Source organism: Mustela putorius, unplaced genomic scaffold (genome assembly GCF_011764305.1).
Source record: "Mustela putorius furo isolate JIRA1106 unplaced genomic scaffold, ASM1176430v1.1 tig00003863_pilon_pilon_pilon, whole genome shotgun sequence".
Lineage (NCBI taxonomy): Eukaryota > Metazoa > Chordata > Mammalia > Carnivora > Mustelidae > Mustela > Mustela putorius.
Window position 1 is genome coordinate 30,029,879 of NW_025422015.1, and position 16,390 is coordinate 30,046,268.

Genomic DNA, 16,390 nt, shown 5'->3' on the forward strand with positions numbered 1-16,390 from the left:
TTCACACAAAGAGTGAAATATTTACTGGTCATTCCCATTGCTATATGCAACTTAAATGGTGATTTACTTCTTCATTCATACTATCCCTTGAAATCTTGTCTAAAAGTTATAGAATACTAAAAAAATGACATTTTGATTGAATGAATTTTGTTTCTCCTTTAAGCTCCAAACATAGAAGTGTCAGAAAAATCTCAGATATTCTAACCTAAATAGCTAAATAAAATTTCTTTAAGAAATAGTTATTGTTCATTTTTAGATGACATTTTAGAAATTTACATTTCACAGGTGCAACAGATCCAATACTATCAAATTCAATGTTCACCATATGCAAAATGAATGCTTTTTTAAAAGCAGAAATGTATATTTATTCAAAAATTTTATTATACCAGTTATACTATTGTATTGTAATAAATAGCTCCCTCAAATAGTAAACAGTGTGCTTATATCCTTATCAAGGACTTGTATAATTACTTTTTAGACATCTTTTTTTTTATGAACAGTTTTGAAAACAAAAACTATTTGGTTTTAGAATTTTATTTATCTTTTAAATAAGTTGAAAACTGAAAACTGGATTAGAACAAAGACAGTGCTTGAAATCTCTGCTATATGTAAACCAGTTATCATCCACTGCAATTTTTTAAAATTATTGAGAATTAGTTCACTCTTAAAAGTTCCATTAACATTTATTTCGATTTTTCATCTAGGTCCCTCTCATTCACCACAAAAATAGTTTTGACAAAATAAATGATATTGATATCATTAAGGACACAAATATTTGTATTGAAACTTGAAACTAGTCCAATACTGACCAAACACCTTCTTCATTGTAACAATGTTTACTCTCTATTATAAAAGTGCATAATCTATACTTTTTTTTGTTTTAATTTCAACAGTATCATTTGTATCCTCCATCTTTTAAAAATAGTACAATTTGGTTATTTCAATCCATAGAATTGCTGTTATACATTTTTTTCCCCACAGTCCAAAAAAATACATTTCCACACTCATCACAGAATAGATTTCCTAATAGCATCTCCATGTGTGGGGTTAACCTATGGATGTTTATCAAATCCAAACGTGAATTTGTGAAAAATTATGTCTCTAAGCCATGAAGATCATGATATAATAATGTTTCAAAGTCAAGCTTCCTTTTGTATTCTTACTTGTCACCTTTCAAATAGTAGGTAGTGCTAAATAGTTCCAATCGCATATTGAAAATAAGTTTTTTCAACTAAAACAAAGAAAAAAATCCTTTTTACTACTGAAGATAATTATGCATCCTGAATAATTAACCAATCTTCTACGTTTGTGCCAAATATATTTTATACAACTTGCTGATTCTTACATGATCTAAAAGCTTCATAAATTTAAAATGTACCACTATTTTTAGGCTATATAACTATATAGCATATTTAAATGGAATATATGCCTATGAGCTTTTTGACGATACTATATCTGAAAAATTCAAATATCATGCCAGAGCTCTGCTCCTTTTATTTTATGGTTTGAAAATCATTCTAAAAAGTCCTCATGGCTGATAGCAACTTTCAAGTAACCATTAATAAATATACACGAAATAATCAAAAAAGGTATTAACCAGACCAGTTAGACATTTAGATAAAGCAATGGAAGTGTACGTAGCCTCACAGCAGGTTTTCTTGATACAATTTCTCTCAAGGACCATAAACATATCCATAAACCTTTAGGTTGTTTGGAGAAGGAAAGGAAGTTGGTTTCTGGAGATACACTGCCATGGCTCTAAGGGTTTTTGTGTGTGTGTGTGTGTGAGTGATAAACATGCTCCCCAAGGCCTAAAACAATGCTTCATTTTTTTTGATGCATTAAAGGGACCTCTACTCCCTCAGGAATATTACAGAAACTTCAAATGTTTAATTTAACAATGTGACCCAATTAACAATATTAAAGAGAACCTAGCTCCCTGGCTTTCCTGCTTAGGAATGTATGAATTTTCAGTCCTGTAAAATAAACAAGCATTTTATGGGACAAGACTTAAGGAATGTCTGCCTACACTATGCAAACTATTACTGAAATAAAAGAAGTCATGCATGCCCACTTTAAAAACTTCCTTGCAAGGACTTGTATATTGTTCTAGTGTAACACCAGATTTGTAAATAATGTCTTCAAATAATGGTATTGAACTGATGCAATAAAGACTTAAAGCTGTCTGGGAATGTTCAAGTTTCACACTTATGATTTAGATGCATGTATTTACTTTTAGGAGAAGACTACAAATAGAATTCATATTCTAGTATCACTGCTTTATCTCATTTTTAAAGAGGCACTTCTTCATATTTCTTAGAGTGTATTTTCACGATAATCTCTTTCTTTGAAGATATCAGGCAAAATGTGTGCAAATATCACTGACCATAAAAGGAAAGTGATTTATTTTTAAACCAACTTTGGAAGCAGCAGCCCCTGAAACAATGGAAGAAAGAAAGGATATAAGAAAGAGCAGGCGGAACAGGCAGGGTGAGAGAAGCAGAACTACTGGTCCGTTTCAAATCAAATGTGGTAATCCTTTTAACAAGACAGCTATGAAGGAAAGCATAGATTTCAAACTAGGCAAATTCATTAGGGCAAACAGCCATGTGCGCACGCTTAGGCATGCACAAAACAGAGAGAGCACTATCACAATTAAAATGACATAAAGTGGTGCTTATTTACTAAGTTATGTGACAACAGACATAGCTACATAACAGGAAATACTAGTGGAAAATATCCCTAAATGCTGCTAGTTAGCTGATTCTGAAAGGTAAATTTATAAAGTTGATCAAATATCCCTTGACTAAAAGCAGGTCCAAAAACATTCCTGGACAATGAGTTTACTCACAGATTGAATTAGATAAAGCAATTTCAAAAGGCATCATTGTTGCAATTTGTTCATTCATTTAAAAATATTCTACACAATGCAACCAATTCTCAGTTGCTCATTTGAAGAAGAGCAGACACGTAGCAATGGGATGTAAAATTTCCAAATGTTGGGTAAGGGAGATGATTGGAATCATAGTTAGACAGGTATACACGTACAATATGCCCTTCTGGTTATTTTTATACCTTACGACACTACCCTTATGAGAGGGGAAAGAAGCTGGCTATGCTAGTTGACATCTGAAGCTGGTAGAATTCTAAAAATTGGCAATAAACAATGTATATCAATAGAAACACAGGAGAATGAAAAGTTGACCATCTTTCTGTACTTTGTTTCTATTTTATCCTAATACATCATATTGCCTAACACTTGCTTCTATCATATATAAAGTCCAAGACTATAAAATGTATGTCAGGTAGGCCAAAATATAAGAATCCTGTGGTTAGGGTACTTACAAAGATAAGAGTTGCTGTGGCTTTTTATCTCCAATTCATTCTGATCTCTATATAATATTTGTGGGTAGAGCAGAGGGCCTGACACTTGTTATTCTTCCAGACTTGATTTAAGGTTGGCATTTTTAAGTATATTTTAATCCTATTATTTACATATGTTTATGTATTTTTACCAACACTGGATAGTCCATTCGTGATACTGCAAGTTGGTATACTGATCTTGATTTTAAGATTTTTGGTATAGAATTGTAAGTGGAATTTTTGAAGCTTTTGGCTAAAGAGTATATAAAGGCTGCTACATGCCTTTATTTCTGTTGGTTTCCAAGAGTTCCTTGAGATATTTTTCTTTCAAAAGAATATTTCAGTGGTAAATTTTCAATCTCAAAAATTAGCACTCTGAAAAGGTGGTAAAAATCTTGCTTTTTCACACTGGAATTTGAAATTTAAAGTAAGATTTTTAAAATGTTCTATAATTGTAAAATTTTTATGAAATAAAAACTAACATAAGGATTCCACGTCTAGATTTAAACTATAATATGCTATCTCAGATTCCCTCAGATGCTTTCATTATGTCTTATGGATGCAGTATGTTCTTTCAATCTTTTCTGAAAAGAAAATCTGTACTTATAGGACCATTAAAATAATTAACTTGAATTTGAGAGAAATTATATTACTCTTGGTCACCTGGTACTGCCTACATTATGTTGAGAACTGTTGTTTTGTGAAGGAAAAATACATTTCACTAAAATGGCACAGACTCAAGATTGCATTACAAATCAAATTAGAATTCCCTTAAAACAGGTTCACTGAAAGTCTGTTTCAGTATACCTCATTTTCATTAACTTTAGTGGAAGCAGTTATCCAGAGTTAGTATCTCACATAATCATTTATAATCTCTAAGACCATTGAATATGTATGATTTATTTTATAAGCCTGTCACATCAAGGATTTATTAGAGCTCAATAAAAATATATATGTGCATGTGAATATATATATATATATTTCCAACCAGTGCACAAGAATTAGAAATTAGCCCCTTATCTGTACATGGCAACTTTTATGTCCAAAGTTAGTTGTCAAAACACTATTCACGAATGAGTTCTCTTTTTCTTTGTTGAAGAGTTTTTTTTGGAAAATGTCCTTAAAGTACATCAGATATGGATACAATAGGATCTCAAATAAAAGACACACTGTGAAGACGTCAATTTAAAAAAAATCCACTCGTTTTCAGAATTCCACATCTTAATTTGGGAAACATATCTTTTCACAAGACTCCGGAAATTAAGCAACATAGAAGAGTTCAAGTGTTTAGTTTACCAGTCCTCTGCCATTCCTTGTCTCCAAAATTCAAGGCCAGTGATAGTCACTAGGACACATTTTCTGTGAAATGAAAATCACTAGACAGGAAATCACTAGACAATTATCATACTAATTTCCTAGAATCATCTAGTTACCTGTGTCCATTAAAAGTACATTGGAATATGACAGTTTCAGAGAAAAACATTGAAACAATCACTATGAGAGCTGAAATATGGCTTCATAGGAAATAGAGCTACATTTAATTAGCTTCCATTGTATATGTGTCTTTCTGTTTTTTGTTATAGTTCATATCACTGGCATGGATTCATGAGCCAATCTTTTCCAATTTCAGTTACTACCAAAGTTTACAAACTTGATGTGAAGATTACATTATATTTACAGAGAACTTGGCACTTACAGAATAAATTATTGACTTTTTTCTTTAACTCCAGACCAGGGCACCCATGGTTCAAGCGAATGGGAAAGCCCAATGCCTTATTTTATATTATGCTACATTAACATGAATAAATAAGTTTCCAGCAGGTCATTCCTCCATAGTGCTATCCCTGTTGCTGAAAACAAGTACCTTCCATTCCTAATCCATGGGGAGTGCAGAGAAGTTATCAGTCCAGGGAGAGCAAAGGCTGCATGTTTTCTTCCTCATTTTTATCCATGCGTTTTAATACTGTAGGATCCACTACCGATTGGGATCTGGAAATGATAGGGCCAATGTCAGTGAGTTATTACCAAATAATCACATTCCCTTCTCTGCCTTTTCTCCATTATTACTTCTCTCATGGATGAGGATTATCTTCCCTTCAACAAGAGATTTATGAACTGAGAATGCTGCATGTTTTTGGGAGGGATATATTTACAGTGGGTTTTTTATCAGAGGGAGAAAACAATCCCCTTTGAGCTCTAAATAGAATAATGAGCAGGAAAGTTTTCTAAATGAATGATAATGGGCTTAAGTTCTCCTCTTCACACTGATCAAGAGTCTTCTCTTTGAAAGTAAGAATTTATAGTATAGGACAGATGGATGATGATAGAACATCTCCAAGTGGGAAATTATTACAGTGAAACTACTTCTATGAGAAATGAAATAGAAATGATAGGAGTCTTGATTCCTGTCTTAAAGAATTCTATGATCTGAGGCTGGTTAAGCCAGGACTCTTGATTTTGGCTCAGGTCATGATTGCAGGGTGATGAGATAGAGCCCTGTTCTGGGTTCCATGCTAGGTATGGAGCCTGCTTGAGATTCTCTCTCTTTCTCTCTCTCTCTCTCTCCCTTGCCCTCTGCCCTCCCCCAGCTTGCATGCAACCTCTATCTCTCTCAAACAAATAAATAAATAAATATTAAAAAAAAAAACTCAGTGAAACAAATTCAACATGAATGTGCATTTTTTTAGCCATCATTTTTTATTTCTAATGACCACATTAGAAAAAAACAATCAAAATTTGAGAGTTTTTGTTAAATTTCCCACTAGAACACCTGAATAAAATCAGTTTTACTCTGGAAAGTTTCAGGGAATTATTTAAGACCTTTAAAAAAAAAACCCTCTTATATAGGCAGAGACACTTTCTGATTAGGAGAACAAATAATTTGAACTCCTTACACCCACTTTTGATAGTAGGTGGGAATTATATCTCAATTCATCATTAGAAAACAACATGAAACTGGGAAGGAGAAAAGTCAATGAAACATGCTACTGTTATGGCAGGAAACTGCTTTCTTAATAGCTATGGCATTAAAGAAGCAGCTGCCCTTTTAAAACTCTCCTCAGTAATGAATTTTCCCCCTGCTGCTGCATTCCAGCCAATTGGCTATTGCTGCAGCAATATGCCTCTTAGCAAACCTCATTAACTCTCAAAAAGAAAGACTATAAGCTAAAATACAACTGCACATGCTAATGAAAAAGAACAGCAATGGAACTAATTATCAAAGCAAAAATACTTATAGGATTAACTGATTAATTGACTCATTCATTTAAATAAACTTACATTTGATTCCAAAGAGGGAACAAAAAGGAAGGTGAGAGCATTAAAACAAGAATGCTTTATTTCCTAAGTCATTTTCACTATTTTATCTCAATAATAGGTTAGATATGTCTATATCAGAAAGGAGATCAATTAAAGTTGAATCAGCAGATGCGTGAGAGCAAGTGAGCGAGAGAGAGAAGGAGAGGGAGGAGGGGAAGAAGAGTAGGAGGAATAAAAGATTTTGTATCACTTTTAAGTGCAATAATAATTTATCTTGGGAAAAATCCTTTATTCCTTTATCTCATGAATAAAGTACATTTTAACACAGCAGACAATTGTACAAAACACTTAGGAATTAGATCTTTACCACTATTTTACTTAGGTTCAGCTAAAAAGAATTATTTCCCAAGAAAAATCTGTGCTAAATCACAAAATTTCATTGAATGTTCTGTACTGAAATATTAACTTGACAATTGGTACCCACTCAACTACAAGTTCCATGAGCAGGGACTTCATCGGTTTTTCTCCTTACAGTGAACACAACATGTATTACAGAATCTGTTACACAACCGAATCTCAGTATCTTCAATTTTATCCAAGAAATAGTTTCCAATATTGAAAGAAGTTTGGTGTTAGGCATTTAAAACTAAGAGTAATAAAGATAAAGCAATTTATCCTATAAAAAAAGAAATTCTTTTTTTTTTTTTTAAGATTTTGTTTATTTATTGGAGAGATACAGAGAAAGAGCTAGAGAGCATCCTGTGGGGGAGAAACGGGAAGTAGGCTCCTCGCAGACCAGGGAGCCTGATATGGGCTCAACCTCACCTGAACAGAAGGCAGATGCTTAACCGACTGCACAACCCAGGTGCCCCCAAAAAAGAAATTCTTAATAGAAAACGGGTTTTAAAATTCTCACAAAGTTAGATTTATTCTGTAAATGTTGAGGCATATCCTAATAGTATCAATCAGTGCACACCAAAGCTCTTCAGACAGCACAAAGTACAGAATTTAGGCATTTGTCATAAGGTTCTATTAAAACATATATCATGCACACACATGGGCACACACACCCACACACAATCTTTTAAATCCTTATGTTCCTTGACTATTAAAAAAAAATGATTAGAGGGTATGGTGATTTTAATGAAATATTTTAAATTATAGTGCACTATCAACCTGCGACTAAATTCCTAGTTTGCTTTTCTCATGCACGACCAGTATCAGAATTGTTGGATGATGAATACTGGCTCCATATGTAGAATAATTCCTCAATAAAACAAGCCAGGCAGAAATGATTTCTGATTAAGATTTTTTTTTTTTTTTAGTATTTAATTGTCCCAGATGTACTGTTATTTTAGTCCAGATTTTTTTTTCTGTCTTATCCAAAACAACAGGGCTATTTGTTTAGGACCAGGACTTGTCAGTGCATTGTTCTGCTTCCACTGCAACAAAAGGAGTTGTTGATCATTAACCCATAGCGTATCTCAGCGGTCTCCACAAAGCCTCTGCTATCTTTGCAATGAATAACTTGTATTTTTGTATTTTTTTTCATGGAACCCAATCACTTAAGTTTAATTATTCAGATATCATTTTTTCATTTATTGTGCATCCACAATATGGCACTATACCTCTGTGTTTAAGAGGATAGATGTTGGACAGAAGGAGATTCCTATTCCAGTTCTGTTATTTGCTAGCAGTTGTGACCAGGAGGAGGCTATTTAAACTTCCTAGATTTTATTCTTTTAACTACAAGATGGGAGAAAAATAATCTACATCATACAGAGGTACTGAGGATCAAATTCAATAATGCATGCAGAAACTGCAGCACAGATTCTGGCAGATAGCAAATAGTAGCACTTAGGGAGATGACTTATGGAATCCTGTGGCCTGTTTTCAGATATTAGCAGTGTTACTTTGCAGCTATGTCCCAGGTGGAAGATACTTACCCTCTCTGTATCTGGGTCTCCTCACCAATGAAAGGGGAAGAGCACTGCCTGATTAATTGTTTACAGAAGCAAAGAAGTCAATATAAACAAAACATTAGATGGAATTTGACATGTAGTAACAATAGATGTTGAATATTATTCCATAAACTCAGAGTTCATATTACAATAGCAATGTTAATATCTATATAATGCTAATATCTAATACAATAGTTGCTCACTGCAGCTGTTATGTGCCTATCCCAGGCACTACCCTAGGTAGTGAGACAAAAGGTAAAAGGTGTTCCCCTAGTATAAGGCCCCCACAATCTATTGAACTTTGTTTTTTTTTTTTCATGTGACCATGCTATTCCTCCACAAATCGACCCAGGAAAACAAACCCTTCTTCCCACACACCTCCTTAATTCTGAAGGAGGAAATATCTACAAGTCTCTGGTGAAGGAATCATTTTTCTCCCTCTCAATCTAATGATATTACAAAACGGGGCGGGGGGGATGGAGGAGAGGAGAGCAGGGGGAAAATTAGGAATAATTCTCTCCATCCTTGATGGGAAACTGGCACTCCCTGACACACAGAAGGTGAGAATTGAATGAAATAACTTTCTTAAGCTCATTCTTCACAAGTTTTCAGACAGAACCTGAAAATCTTCATATGATACAAAATGTACACCAAACAAAGGATGACTGAAATTCTAATCAATCTACGTCAAAAGCAAGAAACTCCGGGTTGGGGAGGTCAACGTGCTGTGAGCCAAGTCTTCAGAGGACAGAATGGTCTAATTAATTGGAGAAGAAAATCAGGATCCAAAAAGACTTCAAAAGGTGGACAGACTGAGCCAAATCTAACAAGATGATGTTAATCAATTAAAATTATCTGCTTGAAGAAAAAAGCTAAACATAAAAAGAGAATTATGAGGGTACGGATCTATAAGTAAAGAATCTTCTAGTTGCTAGGGAGCTCAGTATGAGTCAGCAGTGTGCTTTGGCCACCTGAACCGCAGCAACAGAGTCAACAGAAACCAAAGGAAGCCAACAGGGGTGAGGGGATGCGGGTTGGGGTGGGCAAAGCTAGGGTTCTGGAACTTAAATGCAAGTAGTAATAGCATCATATGTCACCTATTCAAGTTGTTCTCACTTAAAAGGGGCCACTGACAGACAGCAGAGTGCTCCTTCATTCACTCCACTAGTCCCCAGTGGGCACCCTCTGTGTTTTAGGCCCTACTCCAGGTGCTGGAGATTCAGAGAATGGGATAGACAAAGTCACTGAAGTCTTCATGAAGCCTAAATCTGGGGAGGGGACATCACATTAAATAAAATGAATCATTTGGCAGGCATAAAATAAAGGAAGCGACTGATAGGGAGAGACAAGCATGAGGAGGACGTAGAGTTGATTAAGACCTAGTGGTTGATAAAGACCTCACCACTCTCTCAGGGAGGTGACTTTGAATGGGAGATGCAGGAAAAGAGTGCCATGCAGCAGGGACAAGTGGAAAGGCTTTTAGAGAGGAACAAGCTGGAGAGGAAGGCTGCAAGAGCAGAAGGAAGGAGATTGTGGCTGAAAGACAGAGAGGAAAGAAACAGTGGGATACACTTAGAGGAGTGGGGGGCGGGGTCAGATCATAGACCACTTTGGAAGCCATGTTACAGAATTGATTTCATTCACTGTATAACCAGCAGTCGTTAAAAAATTTAAAGCAGAGAAGTGAAGTGATCTGACTAAAATTTGAGAGATGTTTTAGATTGCCATATGGGTAGTAAGTTGGAGCCAGGGGAGCAGGGTAAGGGTAGAGGCTACGACACCAGGTAAGAAGTTTGGGAGGAGGGCAGCTGTGCAGACTGCAGGTGATAGGGTACCCCCAGGACGTGGAAGATGTGGAGACACATGTGCTCTGCGGAAAGGACCGTGTTATTGAACAAGTCGCAGAAGGGGTTGAAGGAAATGAGCATTGAGCATTGTTTGCTGGTAAAGGCAAAGATCAGGGATCACCTGTGACAGCTGTTTTCAAATCCTTATGTAGCTTAGTTCCAGGGTGACAGCTTTACAGTGTGCTGTCTCAGAGGGTAGAAAAGGAAGGTTTACTCTATACCTCATGGATTGGAACCCTGGTCCACTAATTATAGACTATGTGACTCTGAGGATACAACATCTGTTTAACAGGGTTGGTGTGCGGATAAAGTAAATTAATGTTACAAAAAAATACGTAGACAGGACTTGAGACTCATGATAAGTACATAGTAAACCACAGATTGTAACAACAATTAGGATTATTATTTTTATTAGAAGAAAGTTATTCTGGGGCACCTGGGTGGCTCAGTCGGTTAAGCATCTACATTTGGCTCAGGTTATTATCACAGAATCCTAAAATCAAGTTCCACACTGGGCTCCCTGCTTGTTAGGGAGCCTGCTTCTTCCTCTGCCTCTCCCTTTGCTTTCTCTTTCTTTCAAATAAATAAATAAAAATCTCAAAAAAAAAAAAAAAAAGGAAGGAAGGAAGCTATTCTTAGGCAATTGTCTTTTAAATATTTTTGTTTTAGAAAACTTTTTTAAGAAGTTGATGAAATATATTCTTTTCCTCCAGAAAAATGCACAAAATACCTACACCTGCACACACATACACATACAATTTTTAATATAAATTTTAGCACTTAGCAGACTCCTCTGAGAGCCCATCCATGGAGTGACTTGATAGGGGAGCACAGAACTCACAGTAAGAAACCCTGTTTAAAGGAAAGGAGTGGAGAAGCCCAGACTTGGCTTACACATAAGCTTGTTGATTCATGGAAAAATTAAAGCAGGAGATGTCTCCAGCCTTTCCTTTCTCTCCAAGGCATCTTGGAGCAGCCTGGAGAGAGGAGAACATCACACACACCAAAAACAGTAGCAGCAACAGCAGCACAAGAAGGCCTGCTCTGAGGACAGTGGTGGCCCTGCATGAACATAAGTATGACCAAAGGACCATTGGTTTTCATCAGAAAAAGATGCAAGACAGTGTGAGGGATAATAGGGGTGATGCCTGGATTCTCCCTGGTCTAGGTGAAAAAGACTTATAGGGAGTGTTCTTATATTTCTGTGGTGGGAAATGAACAGAGAAATAATATTCATTGCTATTATCCAAGTGAACTCTAGGACTCTAGGTTGCTGTGGCCTGGGGGAGCCTGAGAATTAGATATCTTTTGGTTCGCTACAGAGGGCAAATTCAGAGGCAGTCATGCATTTGGGCATGTTCAGCAACTCCCCCATCCTCCATCGCCACTGAGCTATGGCTGGATATGTATATATTCACAGGGAATCCAAAGCACCTAGGGAAGTATCCATTACAGAGCATGTGTTCAATAAACGTGCATTGACTAAAAGAAAACAGGCATAAAAATACCATAAGAGTCAAAGCGAGGAATCAGAATCTCACTCAAAAATGAACTTTATAAAGAGTAAAGCTGTAGGAAAATAGACTGTTTTGCCCCAGGAATGGCTAGACCTTTAAATAAGAAACAAGGCAGAGATACTGGAAGATAATATATGTTTTAAATAAATAGGACTGAGATACTTGAAGAGAATATATGTTTTAAATGCACTGTTTGAAATGTGTGTGTGTGTGTGTGTGTGTGTGTGTTTGCTATGGATCCCTTTCTTCAAATGAAATTTTACACAAAAGTCCAGTACATTGCTTAGATAGAAGAGGAGTTCTTCTCATTGTGGAGATGGGCACTGTCCTCAACCCACCTGCTGGGCCTAAGGTACTCCTCCAGAATTCTAAAGGTACAGTTTGAAAATCCACTAGATTTGGTGACCCCCTAACAGCCTTGTCAGATTGTCTCTGAACATGGAACAAAACTGAGTTGACATTGCCTTGAATGACTTTATCTTTGGCTCAAAATTCCTAGATGTCTAATCATAGGGGCATAAAATGATTTAAAAATCCACTGAATATATATACTCCCCAAGAGAACTCCCCTGCAGTTCACTTGGGGCATCCCCACACTGGCTACAGCTCACTTCCCAGCCACCTCCAGCATACCTCTTCATGGACTTGGGGGAGAGTTCCTTTTCCACCTCCTTCATGGGCATGCTGTAGGAGTCTACATTGTATTCACTATCATCATCATACTCGTGGTCTAGCAGTGTTCTTGCCCATGTTCCCATGTCATAAGGGGGCAGCATCCCTCCAAACTCAGAAGGCAGGATCTCAGGATGAATTAGTTGGTGTAGACTGTTCAGGTTGTTACCATGCAAAAATATCTACAAATGCAAGAAGGGGAGAAGAGAAACACACACAAGAGAATAAATACCATCCAAATAATAAGAGGAGGAAGTGAGGCTAGGAAAAGCAAAAACAAAATTTTTCCATGTCTGTTAAAATGTTCCTTCATTCACTCTGTGAAATAGACAGGGATGGTACTGTTACCCTAATAAGTCATATAAAAATCCTGAGGCGTAGGAATCTTAGGTAGTTCCTAGAAAGTCAGATAGTGGTTGGGTTAAAGAGCTGGAACCTGAAATTTGGTTTCCTACTTTATAGTGAAGACATGAGCAGAATCCAATGGGCATTTTGATCTGTACATCATCTTGACGTTAGTTATGCAAAGCTAACGAGGTGCATAATGAATGCTGTTAAAATAGACTGTTCTCATAAGGGACTCATCAACTGTAGAGCCCATCCAACTTATTAAGCCCAAAAGCTGTTACCAGTATGGCTTTCTCTTTTATCATCAATAAAAATAAGAATACTGTAACCACTAAATTACTGCTTTGTAATGCAAAATGTTTGATGTAAATAAAAGCAAATTAGCATTATCATAATGTAAGGTTGAGTGAAGGTTTACATCCCAAAGGACTTACATTCTATAATGCTGCCAGCATCTTCTCTACTAGAGGTTTCCATGCTTATTGCTTAAATAAAAATGGAATAATGGAGTGAAAATGTAAAGCTATATGTATACATTAATTATTGGTATTACCTAGAGCTTTTTTTTTTTAAACTAAAAAATCACTGGGACACCTGGGTGGCTCAGTTGGTTGAGTGTCAGACTCTTGGTTTTGGTTCAGGTTGTGATCTCACAGTCATGTGATCAAGCCCCACATCAGGCTCCTCACTCAGCATGGACTCCGCTTGGGATTCATCCTCTCAATCTCCTTCTGCCACTCTCCCAACTCTCTCTCTCTCTCCTAAATAATCTTTAAACTGAAAAATTATTCAAGGTACATATTCAAGATTTGTTTCTCCATAAATTTTACCTCTTTTCTCTTCTTTCATTTTGATCTCAAAACTGTAGGATCAGTCTTCCCTGAAAAAGCACTTGTGTCATCTCATATAATTTATATAATATTTAAGGATTATAGTTTATAAGTCACTTAGAAATAGTCAGTCATAGTTTCTAAGAGACTCATACTTGAAGTTTATGATGAACAGGCTAACATAATTATCTTTGTTTTCTGTCATTTTAGAGTCCACTGAAATAAATACATAGGAAAACAAAGAAAAACTAGTCTACAAAACCCAACAAAGTAATAGGGATGGGAATTATAAATCAACAAGTAATTTCAACAGATTATGGGCTACTAAAAACAGATGACAGCAGGTCACTGGCCACAATAGGCAGAGTAATCAGCTACCTGAAATATTTTATATGGAGCCTACAGAGGTGGAAGATGCTGCCTGCCCCAAAGCACATTAGGTTAATTGCAAACTTTACACGTTCCTGCTCCTCTTTGCATAGCACAAGAGCGCCCCCCCCCCCGCACACACAGAGTTTCTTCTCATAAGAAATCAAAATAATTTGGGAGGGGGTAGTTAAGTTCTAACAACTGAAACTCTTGTTTTATTAGTTATACAACTTTATTTCATTAGATATGTTTATTCATGTAAGAAACCTCTTCAAGTCATGCACGACTTATCATAATAAATCTTTAAAGATTTATCCTAGCACACTACTTCCTCTCTCCTTGCTAACATTCTGCTACATCCTCCCTCAACATCACTTTCAGCTTTGGCCTTATTTCCTCTCTCACTGAAAAAATAGGGCAACCAGATGAGGCCCACCCACCAGCATCTGTGTCTGTATGCTGTGCCTCTGCTCCTAGTTCAATGGAAAGATAAATTCTACAAAGGCCAACCTCTCCGCCTGTGTCCTAGAAGCCATCCTCTCTCCTACTGTTATATTGCTCAAGCAAAATGTTCTTCTGTCTCTCTCATATCATCAAATTTCCTCTGTCTGGGGGATCTTTCCCATCAGAGCAAACTTGCCAATCCCTCTCCTCTCATCCCCCTTCAAACAGATGCACAAGACCTCTCTTGACCAGATTTCTACTTCCAGTTATTATACTATTTCTCTCCTTCCACTTATTACAAAACTCATCAAAAGAGTTGTTTCACTGTCCAAATACTCTAGTCCTATTTTTCCAGAGTCCAGTCTAAAGCAGGCCTTGCTTTCCAGTAGAGCATGAAGATAGTTCTTGTGAAGCTCTTTCTCATTTGGACATTCTCATTTGTCATTGGACAGTCAGTGTCCAATTCTCAGCCCTTATTTTTCTTGAACTCTCAGCAGCAATGGATATAAATGACTCTTGTCATTGCAACATTTATTCCCAGCATCTCTTGATTTTTCTGCTACTTTGACAGATGCTTCTTTTTAGTCTCTTTTGCTGATTATTCCTCATCACCCCAACATCTTAATATCACAGAGCTCCAGACTTCAGTTCTTGGATTTATTCTCTTCTCTAAGTATACTTACTCCTTGGTGATCTCATTCTGTCTAGGGCCCTAAATATTGTTCGCACACTGAAAATTTATATCTAGACCATTCCTCTGAACTTCATATTGCTATTTCCACTCTCTACTCGACATCTCCACTTAAGAGGTCAATGGCCATCTCAAACTTACAATATCCAAAGCTGAACTACAACTTTCTTCCCCAAAATCAGCTCTTCCCTGTTTTCAACATCAGTTAGTGGTAGGACTGCTTCGGGTTTCTCAGGCTAAAATCTTCAATTCATCTTAAGTTGTCAGTAAATCCTTTTGATTCTTCATTCAAAAGATATCATGAATCTGAACATCTGACCAGTTCCACCCCTACAACCCTAAGTCATGCTACTGTCATCCTACAAACTGTATTACTGCACTAACCTTCTAATTGCTCTCCCCACTTCCACTCTTGCTACCTACACTCTGTTCTCAACACAGCAGCCAGAATGACCATGTCACAATGTAAGTCAGATCATGTCATTCTTCTCAAAATTCCCCACTGGCTTCTCCTTCCTCTTTAGAGTATATCCTATAAGACCTTCCATAAACTTCTTTGAACACATCTACTACTTCCTCCCTGCTGAAACACAATATGCACACATTTGTCTCAGGACATTTGCAGAAGATGTTTCTTCTGTCGATTTTTGCCTTTAATTATCCCCAAGGCTTATCCTCCCATATCTTGTAAGAATTTCATTTTTTAAAGCTTTGCTGTTTTTTTCTCCTTACATTTTTTCTCTGTCACCATTTCATGCAAGAAGTCTTGTCCATGTGGGCTCCCTTGCCTCAGAGTAACTTACTATTCTAAGAATTAGCCTAAATAATACTTTCATTTAATTTCTCTACACTGTGCCATTAAAGAGATTATGGTAGGTCACCTGAGTGGAAGGGAGAAAAGAGAAATACATTTGGGAATGAGCAAGGAATCAGAGAGAGAGTCTACCATATTGAGGAACAGGTAGAAAGTTGCACTAATCAGTGAGGAAGCCTGTTTCCTGTCAGCTCTTGGGAGTGACAAGACCACAACCCTGGAATAACTGAAGAGGGCATGGAGGTTAAAGCCTAGGCATTAGGTTCCAGCTTTGGT

At 36.6% G+C, this 16,390-nt stretch overlaps 1 protein-coding gene across 1 annotated transcript in view; it reads right to left on the reverse strand.

The window, feature by feature from the left end:
* The window catches only part of CLVS2 (clavesin 2), an 80,314-nt gene that overhangs the window by 11,858 nt on the left and 52,066 nt on the right, over positions 1 to 16,390 (reverse strand). The window contains exons 5-6 of the mRNA XM_004740119.3: positions 12,580 to 12,800; positions 5,228 to 5,352 (exon numbers count right to left, since the gene is read on the reverse strand). Coding sequence (XP_004740176.1) covers positions 5,265 to 5,352; positions 12,580 to 12,800 — 309 coding nt within the window. The 3' untranslated portion in view covers positions 5,228 to 5,264. The remainder of the gene's footprint in view (positions 1 to 5,227; positions 5,353 to 12,579; positions 12,801 to 16,390) is intronic.